At 42.6% G+C, this 16533-nt stretch overlaps 1 protein-coding gene and 1 pseudogene across 2 annotated transcripts in view; both read right to left on the reverse strand.

Moving 5' to 3' along the window:
- Cemip2 (cell migration inducing hyaluronidase 2) overlaps window positions 1–16533 on the reverse strand; it is an 80352-nt gene that overhangs the window by 15234 nt on the left and 48585 nt on the right. For both annotated transcript variants that reach the window (XM_059259726.1, XM_059259734.1), the window contains exons 14-18: window positions 16129–16164; window positions 15101–15256; window positions 11131–11308; window positions 9133–9348; window positions 4930–5138 (exon numbers count right to left, since the gene is read on the reverse strand). In XM_059259726.1, coding sequence (XP_059115709.1) covers window positions 4930–5138; window positions 9133–9348; window positions 11131–11308; window positions 15101–15256; window positions 16129–16164 — 795 coding nt within the window. The remainder of the gene's footprint in view (window positions 1–4929; window positions 5139–9132; window positions 9349–11130; window positions 11309–15100; window positions 15257–16128; window positions 16165–16533) is intronic.
- On the reverse strand, window positions 2304–3280 carry LOC131895162 (eukaryotic initiation factor 4A-I-like; annotated as a pseudogene).

Below are 16533 nucleotides of genomic sequence, written 5' to 3' on the forward strand. Positions count from 1 at the left end.
TATTTTATTTTGTGACATTTTTATTGTGACAAGATAAATACGCCCTAAAATTTACCATTTTAAACATTTTCAACTGTACAGTTCAGTTCATTAATTACATTCACAAGGTTCCACCGCCACTGTCCTCGCTATAACCTTTCTATATCATTCTAATAGATAGCGAGAATTTAACACTGTTCCAATGAGGTATAGTTAATAACAGCAGAGGGGGGTAGAAATCCTCAATGTTCATAATTATTTAAAGAGCTACAACCCATCCATAGTTCCAAAAAACCTGAGGCTGAAGGGCAAGGGGGCCATAATGTTGATCTCCCTTGCTTTAGTTAGGATTAAGGATTACCTCAATTTTCTTTTCAGTTTGTCTGTATTTTCCTTATTATGTTTAATAAGTGTAGTATTTAAAGTTTTAAAGTGTTATTTTCAGAAATAGTGCTATGACTTCTCTGTAATTACACTAAATTCAGAAAAAATTTTCATCTCTTCCTCTTGCCTCTGCCCATCATGTAATTTTTATGAACTTTAAGCTAATTAGGCAAGGAAAAAAATGACTTTATTTCAAGCTCATGTTGATTTTTGAAATTTCTAGGCTCACTCTTTTTTCCCTCTAAGAGTCTTACTTGTCCAGAATCGAATGAAAAGTTTACTTTGTCCTTTACAGAACCTGTCCATCATTTCACTGGAATATCTCACCTTGAACCCATGATCCAACTCCATATAACTTTCCAGAACACCGATTCTCTTTGGCACCCCTCCCCATCCTCTCTACTACTCTTTCCTCATTGGCTTCTTTGCAACTCCCTGGCAATCGGAGGCTGGGCCTGAAGAACTCTTTTACCAGGAACACAATGTGAACTCAGGACTGAAGGTGAGACTGAGCAGGGGGCTGCTGCAAGGATCTGGACAAAGATGTTGGGGGCCTAAATTCAACCATAAACCATGGAGGCTGGACTGGAAATATGTGAATGGCATTAAGGAGCCAGAAATGAGAGTTTGCTGGCCATGGGATGGAAAGGGAAGAAGGATCAGCGTAGGGAATGAATTGGGCACTGGGGCTTGGCAGTATCAGAAGGACACAGGTAAAGAGCAATGTTAGAGAAGAAAATGATGGTTCATTTGTAGCACCCACCAATCTCACACCAAGGGCATCCATCATCATGACCACTCAGCCTTGGAAGTGAGCTACTTATACCCAAACTCCCTGTCCTCTGTTTATCTCAACTGCTTATTAAGCAAAGCCAACAATTCAAGGCTTCATGACTAATAGGATAAACAAGCTAATCAATTTTCAGCTACAGGTTTGAGCAACTGCATGGAATCCCAAGAGTTTGGCCACAACACAATGTGGCTTCCACATAATCAGATTCAACTAACCAACTGCAAATTGAAAATATGTAGAAAAACAAACCAAATCAAACCACTATAATTGTTCTGAAAATATAAACTTTTCTCTTGCCATTGTTCCTTAAACAACATAGTGCAACAACTTCTTATAATGCTTTAACATTGAAAGCAATCTACAGATGATCAAAAAATACAGGAGATGTACACGTGTGGATTATGTGCAAATATCATGTCATTTTATACAAGATTGTGAACATCTATGGTGTTTAATATTTGCAAGATTTTCTAAAAAAAAAAAAAAAAAAAAAAAAAAAAAAAAAAAAAAAAAACAGCTCCCCAAAGACTACTGCTCGCCTTCCTTTCTAGTTTAAACTTCTATCCTTTCTCTGACATCCCCTATATTCCTATTCACCAAATCTACCATTCTGAGCAGAGCAGGCCCTTTCTCAACTCTGGGCTTCCGAGCAAGACTGACAAGTTATAGAATCTCACTACTTCTCTGTGTCCTGGCTCTGCTCCCCTAGGCAGAGTGCAGAATTAGTATCCCCATCCTGCGTCCACTAAAGAAGGCTTGAAAGATGCTGAGGAAGAGGAGGAAACAGACATCTGCTTACTTGATATTTTTCCCACCTCTCTAATGTGAGCTCATTCATCTTTATACCAACTGACATACATAATCAATAAATTAGTGAGAGATCGCGGCCTTGGATTAAATGTGACACTGTGAGGACAGACAACTGGTTAGTTGAGACACTGTGGTGAGACATTGTTAGGAAAATCTCTCTTACATTCTAAGAGTCGAAGAGATTGGATTTTTTTTTCCCCTCTAAAAGTAGTATTTATTTAAAGAGAGAAAAACAAAATAGGATGTTCATCCCTTGGGTCCCTTCCTTCCCCATTCCAGCTGTTATTCACTCCTCCAGGACTGAACCCTGGTTAGGGCCAGGTAGCAGGACAGCCCTTCAAATGAAGTCCACAACGCTGGTGGCAGCGGCAGCGGGGGGCATCTTTTCAATGGAAGTACTGTAGAAAGTCTCAATGTTTTAAAGAGTCTTCTTGTCTTCTGCTGTCACCATGTTAAAAGCCACACCCTTATGGTCAAACTGACCACCACCACCAATTCTGTGGATGTAGTTTGCCCTATTGGTGGGACAGTCATAATTGATAGCTTCTGGACAGCAGATCAGTGGTAATTAATACTCTTCTAGAACCAGACTGGAACTCCCTCATGGTCATATCTCATATCTCTACACATGGCAGAAAGAGTGAAATCATGGGCACGCATCTTCTCAGTGAGCCAATCCACACCTTCCTTCTGGTATTGGTAAAGATTACTGCCTGGGTATCGTACAAGTCAGTGTGTCAAGCTTCCACTCCTCTTGTTCCACACTGAGGTATATTGGCTGATACCCTCCAGGGTCAATTTTTGCTTCTTCACAAGAATCTGAATGTGAACTTCTTGGTGACCTCAAGGACATCAGAAGGCATTGCAGCCGACAACAAAACTACCTGGTACTGTTGAACTTTTGGAATATATCATAGATACGGTCCTTGAACCCATGGCTTAACATTTCATCTGCCTTATACAGTGTACACATCTTGATGTATTTGGGGGATAGGAATCTCTGGTTAAGCATATCAAACACCAGGCCAGGAGCACTCACAATGATATTAGGAAGCTTCCATCTACAGCTTCTGCATCTAAGCATATACATTGGTGCTCCCCAACCAGGCAAGACAAGAGGCACCCATGCAGTCTCCTAGTGCCATAACTATGCTTTGTAGCTGCTGAGCCAATTCATGAGTGGCCTTTAGATGTAATTCAATGTGCTGAAGGATTGATATGGCGAACATAGCTGTTTTTCCAGTCCCAGAGTGGGATTGAGCAATCACATCATAACCCCCTTGACACAAGAAGAATGGTTCCCTGCTAGCTAGCAGAGGCATAGATACTGCAGAGGAGGTATTGTGACAGATTCATGTCATTAAACCTCATTCCAGTTACTCTTGATGATGCCTGTGGACTCCATCCTACCAGAGCCATTATCTCTGGATGGAGAATCCTGACTCACAGACATGATCCTTAGTGTGACTGGAACTTTTGCTGGACCTCACAGCCAAGTTAAGAATACTCCTTGAGGCCACTTATAACTTAAGACTCAGCCTGTCTGATTAGCCTGCCTTTAAGAGAACAATGTACCAATCAACCTTACTGGCCTTGATTTCCTATGTAATCAACTTTTTACAAACTAAGTTGTAATTTTAAGTTAAGTACTCTGCCATGTTCCTGACCCAGGGTATGTTATGGTAATAAATGCTGAAAATAGTAAATAGGTTGAAAGCAACCTTAGAAAACAAATATCCACCCCCTAGACGCTGGAAGCCACATTAATACAGGCTGGTAAGACTGTCTACACTGATGCTTACAGTACTATTTGTTATCTGGGACAGTGGGACTCAGTGAGTCAGTAAAGCCTCATTCCTTGTGAAACTCTGTCTAAGGTTTCTCTAAAGTGCCCCCCATTCCTTCCCCATGTGAGGCTTTCTGTGCTGTTCAATAAATAGAGTGAAGCCCTTTGTTAAGGACAGACATGCACACTCAGGGACAGGGACAGACAAAGGGCTTCAGGCAGGCAGGCAGATTCAGACTCATACCATGGGCAGATTACAGAGAGGAGGCATGAAGAAAGAGAAGTGGGGTATCCCAATCTGGGCTTGGTAAACCTCCTGGAAGGAAAAGTGCTTTGATTTCTTTTCTTACTGCACCATCAATGCATTGCGGTGACTCAGAGGTTATTATTATTGCACTTAAAGTGACATGAGACAGGACAGAATGACACGTTAAGGCAGGAGTGGGAAATGCCTGTTATTCATTCCCCGACATTCCCTCCTCTTGTCCTGGAAGCCATCACCAACTAATCATGTCACTTTCTTTTGTCCAGTCTATGCTCGGGCTCAAAATTCTTTCCATTTTGTCAGCTCCTGTGATTCATCCCATAATCTAGCACTTTGAGAGCTGAGGCAGGAGGATTGTCACAATTTCAAGGCCAGTGTGGACACAGCAAGGTTGTGTCATTCCTCTTCCCCACTGGGGTGGGGGACGGGGGCGCGGTGCAGGAGAGTGAAAGAAAGAAAGAAGAAAGCAAGCCAGCCTCTTAATTTAATTTTCCACATGCTTACTCAGAAAACCACATAAAACTGGGGCCAGCTTTAGGAAACTGCAATACTCAGCAGATGGTATTATAACCAATCCTTTGAGTAGATGATACGGTTTTGAGTAGAGCTCTTGCTAACGTACTTGAGGTCCTGGATTTAATCCCAACTACCTCAGATAACAAAAACAAAGCAAAACAGATCCCACTGTAGGGTAGCTTTTCTGTACACAACACCTGATAACAGAGAAAAAGAAATAATTTAAAAAACCAAACCGATCTGTATAATCAGTTTACACAATCATACTTCAGCCACACAGCCTAGACTGCTTCTCCACAAGAGTAAAGTGCATGCGACGCCTTTATGTTATGTCATTCTTTTCTCTGCTGTGACTACCTGCTCAACTGTTTGCAAAGACAGAAATAGAAACATTACTTGTTGAAGTTCACGAGGTACAAGAAAGTGGTACGTGGCGCCGGACCGTTCCAGTGGATGGTGTAGCCCTTCTCCAGCATGACGACAGGCTGGTACTGTGGGGAAATGGCCCTCTGGTTGATACCCCGAAGCACCATTGGGTGGGATGGGTATTCATCTCGTGTGATGATCATGCTAAGATTCGGAGTGTTCCATGTCTGAACATACACCTTTAAGAGAAAGTTAAGAATTGAGGGGAAGTGAATAAAAGATGAAACAGCTCCAAGAACTTACCCAGTCCACGTCAAGGGTCTGTACTTTGAAAAGAGATTCTGTGGTAAGTGCCAGACCAAATAAGCAGTGGCCAAGTGGCCTAAACCATGCTTACAATGCAGCCTGCTTAAGGTAGACATGGTTAAAACCAGACCCCCATGCTGCCAGCCAAGACCATCATCAATTCCACCACCACAGGCCAGCTGATTCATCAGAATGGAGAACGTCTGTGGCTTACACAGCTTGCCACAGAAACCACTCCATCTGAAGAACACCAATCCAAAACAAATCAGCAAACACGGGAAAACTGATATGCCTCTAGGCAAATCCAAGACTCCCCCGCCTGATCCATGGGGTGGAAAATTCATATCGGAGAGCTCTGGCTAAAGACCTCCACTTGCCCAAGAAGTCATTTTTCACCCATTCAAAAATAAAAGCTAAAAAGCTCTCTACAGCATCTGGAAAAACATGTTAAGCTTAGATAAACTGGAAGGTCCTGATTTTTTTCCAGTAGCATTTGAGCCACGTTCCAGGCCAAACTGAAGCCTTCTGCCAAGGAATCCTCCGAAGGACACGCCTCAGAGCAATTTCCTAAAATAAATCAATATCCAGCAACACATTCTCCAGGAGAACAAAATCATACACAGACTCCTGACATTTTATACACAATGCAGTAGACTTCTATGACTTTGTTCATACCAGCTCCTCCACTTTATGAGCTTGGAGTATCTTCTCAACACTCATTCCTGCTGAGAACCTTAATCCTTTGCTGATACCACTCAAAGATTCAAAATAGAAGCAGAAAACATACGACTAGACTAGCGATTATCTTCCTTTAAACACATTTTTGGGGTGTGTGTGTGTTCAAGTGCACACAGTTGTGTACTCTTGCATGTGTGCAAGTGTGTGGGCACATGTATGCATGAGATTGTGAAAGCCAAAGGATGCCCTCAGGGGTCATTCCTGCTCAGCCACTGTCCACCTGTTCTCTAGGACAGGACCTCTTACTGGCATGGGCCTTATCAGTTAGGGTTAGGCTGCTGGTCACAAGTCCCTGGGATCCACCTGCTTCTGTCTTCACAGCATGGGGATCACAAGCATATACTACTTTACTGTGTTATTCCCCAGCCTTTAAATATATATTTAGTACAGATATGGCATACATGATTTATTAGCATAAGTGTATTCGTATTTAGCATATACTTGAGAGAGAGACAGACGGACAGATACACCTCTGCCTTCTGCCAAAGGACAGTCTGAGGTAGTGTGCATAACCGTGGGCTCCCAACATTAGCACTGTTCTTTCTGAGTGCTTCATCCTTCAGGCCAATCAGGAGCAGATGGAAATTCCACCTCAAAATATTTACAAGCAACTGAAGAATAGCAATTCTGAAAAGCCAGGCATGGGGGCACATGTCCTTAATCCTGGCACTCAGGAGGCAGAGGCAGGAAGAGCTCTGAGTTCGAGGCCAGTATACAGAACGAGTTTCAGGATAGCCAGGACTACACAGAGAAACTCTGTCTCTAAAAAACAACAAGAAAAACAATGAAACAAACAAAAACAAGCAACAATTCTGTCTTGACATCCCATGTCAAAAAATGCACACTGTATTACTTCTAAGTGAAAGCAAACAGCCACAGATTTGGGCTTCTGCCTAAATTTCAAATCTTCAGGAAAGGATTTCTGACCTGTGGTTCTCCCATTCTTAGAATCTCCTGGGAAGCATTATGACTCAAGCCTTCCTTCAGCTACAAATAGAAATAAAATGACTACTCTGCTTCCTAAGGTGGAATGATTAGGTTCGTATCTGAAATAGCATTACAAATCCAAAGGGCTAAATGGTTGAAGAATAAGAATATATAGTATTTAGTTAAAAACTGGAACTTAGAAAAATTATGAGCTATATAACTATATACTACATACTTTACAGACACAACATCTTCATTAGTGAGCGTTCACCATTTTCAGTCAGTCTGACATGTACATGCATACATGCGCGCGCGCACGCGCGCACGCACACACACACACACACAAAGTACACATGGTTAGCAAAAAATTAAATAAGAACTGCAGCTACAAAAAGAGTAAAAGCTCCTTATTTTTCTTTTGGTTTTAATTTTTGAGTATCCATAGAGTCTAAACATTGATGGGGACATTTAATGTGGATCCGGGCAAGTCTGAATAAGAACAAAATGAAAGATGGGGATCACATCTTTTCTTTTTTATTATGCTGTAACTAACTCTCCATCCATTCCTCATCCCCTCTGAAGGACTTGGTGCTCTATCACCTTTTTGTCCCCCATCTGTTGAAAGGAATGAAAAATTCCCACAACAAAGGAGTTACAGGAAATGCTGTCCAGTCTTCATCCCTCTGACGCCCTTTACTGCTCTACAGAGAACAATCTAGATTTTTTTTTTTTAATTTAAGAGTAACATTCTTTTACAGCCATTTCAAAGTCAGAAGAGTAATGAAGAATTCTGCTCTAAGGCATTCTAGGCCAACTACAGAAGGCTAAGAGGATGAAAACCACATCAAACTTGGGGAAGTACCGTGTAAGAACCCACAAATGCATGCACTTGTGTTTAGCAGGCTGCTAAGCCAAGGTCAGTAACAGGGGAAAACAAAAAACAAAAAAAAACCCACACACAACAAAGGCAGGCATCTGGTATTGGCCTTCAGTCTAGTGTGACTTAGAGCGTCCTTTATCCCTTGTTCTTCTCCAGTTTCCTTCTTTTTGCTCAAACCAGCCCCTTTCTAATTCTTTTATCTCCTGTTTTTTGTTTTTTGGTTGTTTTTTTTTTTTTTTTGAGACACATTCATACTATGTAGCCTAAGCTAACCATGAAGTAGAGATCTATCTTCATTAGCCCCCTGAATGCTGGAATCACAGCCATGAACCACCACGCCTAGCCTAGCAATCTATTTTAAATCCCACACTTTTACCGCCCTAAACATGGGGCTAAGGATTCGGTCCTCTTTCTCTAAATTTCTGGGTAACTGATGCCTCAGCTCTGTAAGATCTTCCATCATCCCAAATCTCACAGTTAAAACCAGCCTTGTGACTTCCAACCCTGCTCTTCAAATGGCAGCTGGCTCTTCAACCAGCCAGACCACATGCTAAATGTGTTCCCGTCCTGTCATTCTCCTCATTAAAAGGTATTCTTATTAAAAGGTTCAAAGGAATTCTGCATGGCCACGGAATACCTTTTAACACAGCCTCCTCTCATTTCAGCAAATAACAAAATCCAGGGTTCAATTCCAGTCGGCCTGACTTCAGAGTCTGTGCTCTTAACTATGCATACTTTGCAAATAAGCCTCTCATCTGTTAAAATACACCCCAGCTTAATGGTTTCAAAGAAGTATTTTCCTTTTGTCTGTGCTATCCTCTCATGTCCCCACAGACTATCATAATACCATTAAGATTTTCCTGGATTCCTTCCTATCTTTTTATTGCCAAACCTCATTTCTTTCCTTGGAACTTTATACTTTCTCAGTGACTCACTGACGTTCTGTCTCAAAGTTGGATTTCACAGAGAGAAGGACCCTGAAAGCAAAGGACATATCCGGAATGTAGTAAGAAAAACCTAAGGGTCAAGAAACATCAGACCTAACTACCTATTATGGTACTTGCCTACAGTCTCAGCCCACAGGAAGTGGAGACACAGCCAGGAAGATTGGAGAACATGGCTTCTCTTGTCCAAGCTATCCCAACTATATCTGACTAAGTGCACTGACCTCCCCTGCCCTCCTGACTCACTTCTCTGATTTAACTGCTTTGGGGGAGCTTTTAGTAAAATGTTCTTCCCTTCCCTTCCATTATCACTCACTTTCCTCCCCTCCCCCATAAAAACTGTGCTTGGGAAACCTCCAATCACCCTAAGGAGTTGCCACCTCCTCCCAGAGGGTAGCACTGCCAGGAGCTGCAGACCTGGACCTCCTGCGGGCCTACCTGGGCATAGGTCCCACTGCAGACCACTGCATTCCACTTGGTAACGTTGACACAGGTCGGATGGCGGATCAGGTAGTTGTCCATCCTTCCCACGTAGGTATCCCTGTAGCCTGTCACGGAGCCATCAACGTCATGGAAAATGGAGTTCTTATCACCATCCAGCTCACAATCCTCAAACCAGGGGCCAGGCTTTCCAAAGAAGACGTTCAGAGAGACCTGACAGCAGAGAAAACCAGAGACATCACAGAAGCAGATTCCTGCCACAGAGCAGTAGGGGTCACAGGTCACTGAGGTCGTCGACCATGGTAGCTAATTGATCTGAGTTCTATAAAATGACATGCTTGAGCGAAAACATTTCTAAAGCCTCCTGAAGCTCAACTGGGAAACGTTAAACTGCAACTTCAATTTTATTCTATTTCCCCCGCCACTTAAATGATAAAGCTGGGGGAAGAGAAAGTGGAACCAGCTGTATTTACTTGTAAACTATTATAAACTCCACATGTAGCTGAGCATGGTGGCGCACGCCTTTAATCTCAGCACTTGGGAGGCAGAGGCAGGCAAATCTTTGTGAGTTCGAGGCCAGCCTGGTCTACAAATCAAGTTCCAGAAAGGGCTGTTACTTAGTAAAACCCTGTCTCAAAAAACCAAAAATAAATAAATAAACTCCACATATGAGATTCTGTGCATTCCTGCAAGGAAATTAAACCTGAATTAAATAAATATACCAATAATCATTTTGCTTTGCTCCAAATGATGTAGTTACTTATCCATACGTACCACTCTCACCCAGTAAAAAAAATCAGTATAACCCAAAACCACCGCAAGGTGTTGGTGCTGGCTTAGGACGGCAAGATTCTGCTGAACTCACTAGAATACGCTAGAAAACAGGTGCTGCTGTATCTCTTCTGAACACAAAACATGCCTGGCTCTGGAGTTACTTTAAAGCCTTTCCTACGAGGCTGGGGATGTAGCTCAGTTGGTGGAACTCTTGTCAGAGTGTGAAAGGCCCTGGTTCGAATCTCTAGCACAGCAGATAAAAAATAATAAATAATTAAAAAAAAATTAGCCGTTAGCTATTTCCCATTAGGAGCAAACATTTTTCAGGGCACACAAAAACACTTCTGTGCACCCCTCAATCATAGGTGCATGTGTGTCAACAGCACATCTAAATAATAAACACCTCAATGGAAAACAGCATCGCTTGGAGTCGGCATACTGTTCCCACAGCATCCCTACCACAGGGAGGATGGATGAGCCCCTGATGCAGTCACTATGGATTCTCTTACACTATGGCTTCGAAAAAGCTATCTCAAGGCCTATTTTAAACTCGGCAAGTGTTTAAAATATGTGGACATGATGAAAGAACCATAAGCTATGTTCTAGTTTCGGCTGTCTGTGGGTCAGAGAGCTGGAGGCTGTCTCTCTCATACCACTGCTATCATGGAATCAGCAGGATGAAGCAGGCCTGAGGTTCCAAGAAGACTGTCCTGTACATTGTGGGTAATGGAGAAACTGCTAAGAAAAACATTCTGGGGGCAACTGCACCATAAATACAAATTCTAAGTCTTCTTTATAGTATTCTGTCCAAACCCAAATTTCTATCACATTACTTCAATATGCCTCTTAATTTTTTTATCCCCAAGTTTCCTACAAGCCACAGAAAAGTAACCACCAGTCAGGACCCAAATCTCTCAGTGGAGATGGGTCCTCTGTCCAGCTTATTATTCAATGTCCCAAAATCATATGCCATCTTATTCCTATGAAGCTGGACAATCTCCCAATACCATCTCTCTGTCATTATCCTGTTGAAGATATCATCTACTGTCAAAAATAGCCCTCAGTGGGATCAATGTATGAGTTAGGAGTTGCAACTATATACACATTTCTTCCTGTCATTCAGACTCAGTGCAAGTCCTTTGGCTGGATGTTGTCTTTGGTTACGTGTTGTTCCCCTCCCCCACCACAGTCCCTGTGAAGGAGCCATGAGAACATACTTACCTGTGGACCAAATTTCACAAGGGAAACGTTATTCCTGGGTGTCGTCTGCCAGGAATTCTTCATGAGGAAGCCAATTGCACTGCTGTACCTGTCTGGAGTTGGCACATATTTTTTGAAAGTGCTCTTTGTGAGATGAATAGGCCCATCATAAATCTGAAAGCCTCGAATTGGGAATGTCCTATTAAAATACAAGGTATGTTTAATAAATGTGGGCCAATCTCTTTCACAGTATTTCTGCTTTATGAATACTCTAAGTATCCCATAAGCACCAAATAAAATTCCAAGACATAGTGGTAAGCAAGACACAAGTTCTAATAGAGTGAAAAATACAATATCCTAGAAGAGATTACAAAAATAAAATAAAAATAAAAATAACTGCAGATAATTGGTGCTATGGAGACAATTAAGATTCGGGAATACAATAGACTGGGTGTGGAGAGACATGATGTTTGGGGTACAATAGGTCTTTCTAAAGAACTTCCCTGAATCAACTCAGTGGTGATGTTTTGTTTAGGGCTGGGGATGTAGCTTAGAGGGATGCAATTGTAGAGTGACTGCCTAACATGTCCAAGGTCCAGGGTACCATGCCAAAAATGAGGAGGAGGAGGAAAAGAAGGAGAAAAAGGAAGAGAAGGAGGAGGATGTTTCATTTGGTAATTCTGTGTTTTTGTTCTAAAATAAGAAATCTGTGTGAGCAGAGAAAGCCTCCTGTTTAAATTAGAAGGAACCCCAACTGTCTGATTAAAGCTATACTTCATGTATAGACTCTGGTTAACGCAGAACCTGGGTCAGAGGCTCATTTTGGAGGTATCTTCATTATATTTGTGGGAAATCTCAGTGATATTCTCAAGACCCCAGTTCCAAGCTGATGCCATGGTCCACCGAGAATCAGCCCATTGTGGGAATGCTCTCTCTGGGTGTGAGTCATGATGAGGCAGGGGAGTGGGACAGACAGACTGTCAGTTTTCCTGGTGTCCTGTGCTGGACCCTGTCTGGGCTCCTGTCCTTGTGAAACAGTGAGCATGTATGACTCTGTATCAATCCTGCTGGATCATGAATATTACTAGAAAAAGAACTCTGTGTTTTGTATGTTGTGGTGCTGAAGGCTGAACCCAAGGATTCATACATTTGAGGAAAGTGCTCTCTACCTGACTGTATCCCCAGTCACACTTCAAGAATCTTCTGTAGCATTTATCAAATGTTTGCCAAGGCCTGTTCTAAATAGCTCACCTTCATTCAACCCTCATGAAACACAAACACTACTTCACATAGACAATCTCTCTGTGCCACTCCTCTGCCGCAGACCCAGGTGCTCGGTTAAGTAGCTTTGCAGGATATGCTAGTGCTAACTGCTGTTTTAAGAACTCTGATTGTCAATTCAGAACTCAGAAAATTGGGCATCGATCTACCTCAAGACCCAGCTATATAACTCTTGGCCACATACCCAAAGGACACTCCATTCTACCACAAGGACACTTGCTCAACTGTGCTCATTGTGGCTTTATTCATAATAGATAGAAACTAGATAGATAGACAACCTGGATGTCCCTCAGCCAAAGAACGGATAAAGAAAATGCAGTACATTTACACAATGGAGTTTGTGTAACTCAGAGGCTTAAAAAAAAAAAATGACATCAGGAAATTTACAGGCAAACAGGTGCAACTAGAAAAAAAAAAATCATCCCAAGTGAGGTAATCTGGACCCAGAAAGACAAATATGATATATACTCACTTATAAGTGGATATTACAACCCATGAGAGGTTAGGTAGAGAGAAAGATTGGGGGCAGAGGAACATGGATCTCCCTGGGAAGGAAAACTAGAATAGATTCTGAGGGTGATTGGGGGCAGGTGAGGACCAGAATGGGAGGGATCAGATATGTGTCGGGAGAGACAGCTGGAACTAGGGAAGCCTTGGGGGGGTGGGGGACTGGAAACCTAGTGCAGTGGGAACTTCCTGGAATCTATGAGGGTCACCCCAGTGAGGACTCCTAGTAATGGAGGATACTGAGTCTGGACTGGCCATCTTTTATAGCCAGGAAAGGCTTCCAGTGGTAGGACTGGATTATATTCCATTAAGTTGTTGGCCAAGGAAGTCCCGTGGAGATCTCTAACAACCCAGGCTGATGCTAGGACAGAAGGTCGCCCTCTGAAAACTGACAGAGGGGCCACATTGCCAAGGATGACTTCCACACAGCTCAGTGAACGTAGAGAGGTCTAGTTAGTGTGAACTTGGAGCCTTCACCCACACATTCTAGTCTCTTTGGCACAAGAAGGGACTCTGTAGGCTACATTAAGAGAAACCTAAACACCAGCTCAGCCACAAAACCCTCCACCTACGATCTGTCCTGACTGCAAGATGTGCTGGGGCAATGGTGGAGCAGAACCTGAGGGAGTGGCCAACCAATGTTGGGTTTAACTGGAGGCTCACTCGACGAGAGAGAGAGAGCTCATGATCTACACGGCCTGGATGGCCAGAAACCAGAGACTGAATAGCCCAGAGACCTAGGGTAGAACCAAACACCACTGGCAAAGAAAAAAAAAATCAATGAAATGATTCCTAATGATATTCTGCTATATTCATCAGTGCCTTGTCTAGCTGTCATCAGACTGTTCCTCCACTGCAGATGGGAGCAGGTACAGAGACCTACAGCCAGACAGAGAAGAGTCTAAACTGGAGGTCTCCATTGGATCCCTCCCCTCAGAGAATGGGAACCCCACGGAAGAGGTGGGGGAAAGACTGTAGGACTCAGAGGGGATGAAGGACACCAGGAGAACATGGCCCACTGAATCAACTAAGAAGGGGTCACATGGGCTCACAGAGACTGAAGGGGCAAGTATGGGGCCTGCATGGCTCTGTACCAGGTCCTTTGCATGCATGTTACGGCTGTTAGCCTGGTGCTCTTGTGAGACTCCTAACAGTGGAGCTGGCATGTCTCTGACTCTTTCGACTGCTCTCGGGATTCTTTTCCTCCTGTTGGTTTCCTTGTTCAGCCTGAACACGAGGGCTGTTGCCCTGTCTTATTGTATCTTGTTTTGTCCTATCTGGCTACTGTCTCTTGCAGACCTGCTCTTTTCTGAAGAGGAAATGGGATAGGGGGTGAGAGTGGGGGTGTGGCAGACACATGGGGTTGAAGGGAAGCTAGGAGGAGGGGTGGGAGGGGAAACTGTGGTTGGGGTGTACTGTACAAGAGAAGAATCCATTTTCGCCGGGCGGTGGTGGCGCACGCCTTTAATCCCAGCACTTGGGAGGCAGAGCCAGGCGGATCTCTGTGAGTTCGAGGCCAGCCTGGGCTACCAAGTGAGTTCCAGGAAAGGCGCAAAGCTACACAGAGAAACCCTGTCTCGAAAAACCAAAAAAAAAAAAAAAAAAAAGAGAGAGAAAGAGAAGAATCCATTTTCAATTTAAAAAAAAAGTTCACACACAAAAAAACAGGACTCATTATGATGACAGAAAACCTGCCCCATTCTGCCCCCACCCCCTCACCATCTTAACCACACGTAATTACATGGCCTCAGCTGGGTTCTGAGTCGGCTTTGGCATCTACCGACTTTTCATTTTCTAGGGCTCTTTTCAGAGGTAATTTCCCTTTTCCAGTGGCTATTTCTGAAAAAACAGCATCATGAATTGCAGGGAAACTGACCTAATGTCATAGTTTATGGTTTGGCAACTTTTCTGTCTCAGGAAAGAAAAACATCAAGAGAAAAAAAAAATCCACTTATATAAGGTCTTATGTAAGGAATAAGAAACAAGAGCAGCTCCTTCATAAAACTGATAATAAAATCTATGACATGGATAATTATTAATGCTCCAAAATCCCATGAGGATAATAGAGAATAATAATAATGGTAATAGTGGGTACTGTTAATAAGACAGGAAAAGAGGCAGAGTAAGGCAATCTATCCAGGCTTATTACAGGCAAAGGCTCTGTCTCCACTGTTTAATTCTCCACTGCCAAAGTCCAACTCACCTGTTCCTAGGTAGCGTCCGAGGCTTCTGATCTATTCCCCCTGTACCCATGTACTTGTTTTGGCCACCTTGAAATCCGTAATTCCTACTCTCGCCGACAAAGAGAGATTCCGACACCTCTTGGCTTGAACCTTCATCACTTGGGAAGCTCCCATCACTGGTGAAATGAGGACAGTGATCACTCTTGGGGAAGTTTGAACTGCCCCCCAAAGAAGGCAAGCTACCACTTAAAAAGCTAAAAGGTAAAAACTTAACCTAATAGTGAAATCCTTAGAAATTGTCTTTATACTATAAAAATTCCTTTTATCAATTCGTGAGTTACTTGAAAATTATATATAAACACATGAAGTTTAATTTACTAGCAACAGCTGATTAGCCTCAAGCAACAAAGAGTTTGCATAGAACACAGCAATTAAGTGACAAGCATGTGTAATGTGGCCAGTAGAAAACTCATTATCTACAGAAAAAACGAGTTACATAGAAGGCTGGAGGTGCAGGGCAGCTGCAGAATGTATCACCAGCACGGATCAATGTGACCCCCAGCACTGTGGAAACACAGAAACACACACACACACACACACACACACACACACACACACACACACACACTATTTAGTTTGCATTTCTAAGTTAAAGCAGGTTCTAAGAGGAAAGTTATTATTTTTAATCTTCACACTGTTTATTTTCCTCTTTCATTTCATCCTCTATTTTTAAAGACTTTTAGCCTAAAGTTCAAGAGTTTTCTTCTAAACACAGTTAACAACTTCCCTACCCTTCTGTGGAATTTCAGAGAAATTTTGTCAGAAATGCAATTAGTCTTTTAAAAAAAAAAAAAGTGGGTTTTTTTGGCCCTCTAGTGGTACCAGAAAGAGAATGATCTTTTTTCTTTGATTTTTTTTTTTTTTTACTAATAAATTATAAAGCAACCTCCCCACCCCCATTCCCAAACACACAAAAACACTACAGGTGATTTTTTTTTTTTTTACCTTACAGCTTTAAAGTGATCAAATGTTTGAGAGCATTACGAACCTGGCAAAGGTCAATCCCTTTCCGTTATCTGCAAACCTATAAGAAGAAAAAGGTGACAGTACATCTAAGTCATCAGGAAACAGGGGAGAGGCAATCCCCTCAGCGTGTCACCAGGAAACTCCAGAGTCCTGACGCTCACTCTTCAACCACACAGAAGTTCAACCTCCCAGTCACCAAAGCATCAATTCCAAGGCCCTTAAGGGTACCAGGTTCAAATCCCGACTTTGCCAACTGTGACCTGTTTCTCAACCCCTTCCCCTCCCTTTTCTCATCTATAGTTTGAAATAATAATACGATCTTTCTCACAGGATTCTCGAGAGAATTAAATATATTAAATCATTTCAAGTATTTGAATAGTGTCTGGAACATAATAAATACCATATAAAGGTATTAGCTAAGCCGTCT

Source organism: Peromyscus eremicus, chromosome 1 (genome assembly GCF_949786415.1).
Source record: "Peromyscus eremicus chromosome 1, PerEre_H2_v1, whole genome shotgun sequence".
In the NCBI taxonomy this organism is placed as follows: Eukaryota; Metazoa; Chordata; class Mammalia; order Rodentia; family Cricetidae; genus Peromyscus; species Peromyscus eremicus.